This window comes from Hypomesus transpacificus, chromosome 6, assembly GCF_021917145.1.
Source record: "Hypomesus transpacificus isolate Combined female chromosome 6, fHypTra1, whole genome shotgun sequence".
Classification (NCBI taxonomy): Eukaryota; Metazoa; Chordata; class Actinopteri; order Osmeriformes; family Osmeridae; genus Hypomesus; species Hypomesus transpacificus.
Genome location: NC_061065.1, coordinates 6,011,208 through 6,016,207, shown reverse-complemented (window position 1 = coordinate 6,016,207; position 5,000 = coordinate 6,011,208). Strand labels below are relative to the sequence as shown.

Here is a 5,000-nt window from a genome sequence, read left to right as displayed (position 1 = left end):
GTCTCTAAACACCAGACAGAACTGTAAACCATCTCCTTTCTCTTCCGTCTCTGCTCAGCAACAACAGTAGCAGAGGGCAGCCTAGCCTGCTTGGGCTCAGGAGTTTACCTAATTATCTAGCATTAAGTCCAAATGGATGGCTTCCCCTGCTCTCTCATCCTACTCCACATGGCAGCAATAAGGATAAGCCGCAGTCTTACAACCCATTAGGCTGCACACACTGCAAACACGCGTCACCCAGCCCAGGGACACAGGGTGAGGCTGCAGAAGCAGGGATCCACACAGGCCTCAATCACAACACCACTAGACGTGTGTCTGTCAACACTGGTCAGAGGTGGGGCCAGGGACGGGGCAGAAGCAGGGGCCGGGGGAGGGGGAGGGGCCGGAGCAGGAGCCGGGGTCAGGGGTGGACTGTGTTGGACTGTGGGGTGAAAGGAATGTCCAAAGGGTTATTGTTATGAAAATGTTGGGTGGACACACAAGCAGAGGACCAGACAGACAGACAGACAGACAGACAGACAGACAGATAACACCCCTGGGTTTTATTTAGCGCTTCAGTTCAGTGCTGACCCGATAAAAGATGAACTGGTACTTTACAGTGTTTGTTTATGATGGTTAGAGCTGTCGGCTTGTCTCAGCACACTCCAAGAGCTCTGAACAACGGCAGTGCTGATGGTAACGCTGGCAATTTCCCTGTTTTTTCACAGGTCACTGCCAGAGGATTCGCCCCATTGTTGCAGTTTGCCTACACTGCTAAGCTGTTACTCAGCAGAGAAAACATCCAGGAGGTCATCCGCTGCGCCCAGTTCCTGCGCATGCACAACCTGGAAGACTCGTGTTTCCGATTCCTGGAGGCCCAGCTCCGCAGCGAGGAGGACGGCCTGCTGCTGTACCGCAAGGTGGCAGCGGACGTCAACCACTCGGAGGACGAGAGCATGCAGTCGGAGACCGCCAAGGCCAAGTCCCCCAGGCCGCGTCGCCGCGGAGACTCCCTGGCCTCTCTGCGGCGCCCGGAGGAGGAGCGGGTAGCGGCCGACTTCGACAGGCACGCTGCCTCCGACCACCCTCACTGCCCCAAATACAGGAAGTACCAGTGGGCCTGCAACAAGCACAATAACGACACCTCACACACCAGTACCTCAGGTTTCCCAAGCACATTAAAAGAAGGCAGCGGTGTTGGCAGCGGTGCGGTGCGAGGGCAGAGCGGCCCGCCTGCAGCCCAGATCAAAGTGGAGCCCCGGGCAGAGGACGAAGCCATCTCGCTGTGCCTGTCTGGAGACGAGCGGGACAGCCAGGACAAGGACAATGTGACGGCCATGGAGATGGACAGCCCCGTGCTGGCAGAGCGAGCCAGGAACAACAGGTCCCCGTCCTGCCTGCGCGCCTTCTTCAAGAAAGGAGGGGAGCCGCCGGTCCTGCCTGACGCGTCACAGCGGCTGTTTGCTAGCAGACTTGCCTGTCCACAAGACAAAGGAACCACTCAGGGAGATCATAAAGACTTCAGGCCTTTCTCTGGGGAGCAGGCCCTGCCTGTTCCTTCCCCTAAAGAAGTGGACGGCTTCCCCGCCGGGCTGTCCCTCAAGTCCGCCTCCTGCGACGGAGTCTGCAAACAGGAAGTGGAGCTGGACCGCCGGAGCGTCATCTTCTCCTCAGGGGCGTGTGACCGTCTGGGAACACCGGCGCATTCCTACCCCGGAGGGAACTCCCTGGAGATGGAGCTCTCTGAGCACCCTCCAAAGGACCTGTGGGCCGGGGCCAGTCAGTCCCTCCCCAGCTCCCAGACTTACTCGCCCAGCAGCACTCCGGCTGAAGCCCCTATCCCCTGCCGGGCCAGGCCCAACACCAGCTGCCCCGTGCCCATCAAGGTGTGTCCCCGCTCGCCGCCGTCTGAGACGCGGACTCGCACCTCCTCCTCCTGCTCCTCCTACTCGTACGCGGAGGACGGGAGCGGAGGCTCGCCCTGCAGCCTGCCCCAGTTTGAGTTCTCCTCCTCGCCCAGCTCCAACGTGACGCGTTGCATCATCGCCGACCCACCGGAGCCTGGCGGTGTGGGGGGCGACGCCCTCTTCAGCCAGGCGCGCCCCAAGATCAAGTGCGAGCAGTCGTACGGCACCAACTCCAGCGACGAGTCTGGGTCCTTCTCCGAGGGAGACAGTGAGTCCTGTCATGTGCAGGAGCAGGGGCCAGAGGTGAGTACGCCCTCCTCTCCTGACAAACAATCAATCCATCTTTATGTAGCACATTTAAAAAACAACCGAGGTTGACCAAAATATATGAAACACAACAATCAAGACATGCAACAACAATAAGGAATACATTTACAGAAACAAAAGAAAGAAGAAATGTTCCACACAAGGCAGATCATCTGTCACCACACGTCACCTTGGTTAATCTGTTCCCTGTGACCCAGCACTCCAGGTGTGCATTAGCGCTCATTAGATCATCTCATTCTTGAAGCAAGAGTGTTTCGCTAAAAGATTTACTCCATCACCAAAGGGCACAGATGTGCTTTGATATTATTAATCTGCTTTATGCACTGCTGGATGTCTGTGTAATGAGACTGTGTATGTGGGAGTCGAAACGCGCCGCTACAGACTGAGCGCACATATTGGAGGGGGCGGCGGCAGCATTGAGCGCTGTGATTGGTTGATCCCGTGTGCTGGGAGGGGTGTGGTTGTAAGACAAGCTGTGATGAAGGCAGGGTTAGGATCCTCTGAGGGCGTCTATGGCCTCTAAATCTCTCGCCCCCCCGTGGCGCTAGCTCTCCCTTCATCAAGATTAGCCATGCTAACAAGCACTTTTCATCCACACCCAGATCTCATATGCATGTGTTAATTGTCAGAGCACCAAGGTATCAAGCAGACCTGTGACATCTGATTAGCCGGCGTGCTAGGGTGAAGCTGGGCTCAGAACACAGCCTGTGTGCGGTGAGCGATGTGGCCAGAAAGGTTGTGTGTGTGTGGGGGGGGGGGGGGGGGGGGGGGGTGAGTAGGAGAGCGTAGCAGGAGAGGGAGGAGGGGGGGGGGGGGGAGCGTAGCAGGAGAGGGAGATGGGGGGGGGGGAGGAGTAGGAGAGCATAGCAGGAGAGGGAGGAGGGGGGGGGGGAGTAGGAGAGCGTAGCAGGAGAGGGAGGAGGGGGGGGGGAGTAGGAGAGCGTAGCAGGAGAGGGAGGAGGGGGGGGCCTGGCTGTCCGGGGGAGGATGAGGAGCTGTGCTGACAGGGATGAATGGCAAATCCTCTAATCATCCTTTAATCCACCTGGGCAGACGTCCTCCAGACTGCAGTCACACTGGGGCAGACTGCAGTAACACTGGGGCAGACTGCAGTAACACTGGGGCAGACTGCAGTAACACTGGGGCAGACTGCAGTAACGCTGGGGCAGACTGCAGTCACACTGGGGCAGACTGCAGTAACACTGGGGCAGACTGCAGTCACACTGGGGCGGTGGTGGCTGTTGTTGTTGGCCTGGTTGTTTTGATTTCCGAGGTGAAAATCGACTTTGATAGCGAAAATGTAGGATGTAACCTTGGCTACAGCGAAGATCATTAGTAAGACAGTTGAATAGCGAGGGGCATGCTGTAATCAGAGTCATGTCTCCAGCACTCAGTCAGCGTCGATGCATTGCGTCGGCAACATTTAGCCTTTGTTGCAGGCAGACTTATTTCCGATGTGCCTGAAGGAGAGGTATCTCAGCTTCTGAGACCTTGAAGTGCACAGGGAGCTCAGAGAGAGACCGAGCCAGAGAGAGAGAGAGACCGAGCCAGAGAGAGAGAGAGACCGAGCCAGAGAGAGAGAGAGAGAGATCAGAGAGGGAGGAGAGGGTGAAACTGGTGCGTTGCCATGGCGATGGGATCCACAGAGCGAGTCTCGGGGCTTCAGCCGGGACTGGAGCGACATGACAGGACTGAGCCTCCGACTGTGGAAGGAATCCACAAACGAGCGAGTCCCACCAGTCCCACCAGCCCCACCAGCCCCACCAGCCCCACCAGTCCCACCAGCCCCAAGCCCCACCAGCTCCACCAGCCCCACCAGCCCCACCAGCCCCACCAGCTCCACCAGCCCCACCAGCCCCACCAGCCCCACCAGTCCCACCAGCCCCACCAGTCCCACCAGCCCCACCAGCCCCACCAGCCCCACCAGCCCCACTAGCCCCACCAGCCCCGACAGTCGTGTGTAATTATGACCCTGCTAGCGCGGCCCACACCCTCAGACTCTAGATTTATGGCCCTTTTGAAGCAGTGCTGAATGCACCACTGTAAATTACATAGAATTGATTTACCGGGTAGAGCTGCCAACGACAAGCTGCCCAAAAATGACCTGGAGACATTTCCGTGTCTTTTCCTCTCCCCCGTAGTGTGAGTCAGACGGACTCTCTCCAGTACGCGGGGCGCTCCGTTACCACTGACGACGTCCCCTGGCAGATCCCCGTTGACCCTCAGACTTCTCGTCCAGCCCTCCACTTAATATCATCCGCTGGTGATAAGATTTATTGTGGATGAATTAGTGTGGGCCGGCTCTCAGAAGCTGTTCACTTTATGGTCTTCCTGGACCAGGGCGAAGCTCTTATGTAATCACCCAGACCCAGCCCTCCCTGACTGGGTCTTATCTGCAACCAGAAAAGTGACCTCTTTCTTCCTGGGGCGCTCCTTTCCCCTTTCCCCCCGGCGAGTTGGCTGTCCAAACCCCCAGTGTGTCCAGGGAGAAGGCTTTGCCATGCGTTGGTGTGTGTTTGCAGAGCAAACGGCAGCCCCCACAGAGGTCGAGCAGCGCTGGTAAAAATAGCACCAGTCCAGAGCTGGAAACAATGAATCCTGACGAGGAAGGAAGTTGTTAAACTGGGGGGCTAGTCTGACCGAAGTCATTCAAGGTAGTCCGAGTCACATGAGGTCTCTGCCTGCTTTCAGCTCCGTGGTTATGAGGTGTTGTTGCACACAGTCCAGTGACATCTGGAATTACAGGAACAGCCTTCACACAAAGCCAAACTAGAGGCCTACTAGGGG

The 5,000-nt window shown here is 57.4% G+C and overlaps 1 protein-coding gene across 4 annotated transcripts in view; it reads left to right on the top strand.

Moving 5' to 3' along the window:
* Window positions 1-5,000, top strand: part of bach2b (BTB and CNC homology 1, basic leucine zipper transcription factor 2b) — a 60,778-nt gene that overhangs the window by 46,973 nt on the left and 8,805 nt on the right. For all 4 annotated transcript variants that reach the window (XM_047021102.1, XM_047021101.1, XM_047021104.1 and 1 more), the window contains exon 3: window positions 708-2,189. In XM_047021102.1, coding sequence (XP_046877058.1) covers window positions 708-2,189 — 1,482 coding nt within the window. The remainder of the gene's footprint in view (window positions 1-707; window positions 2,190-5,000) is intronic.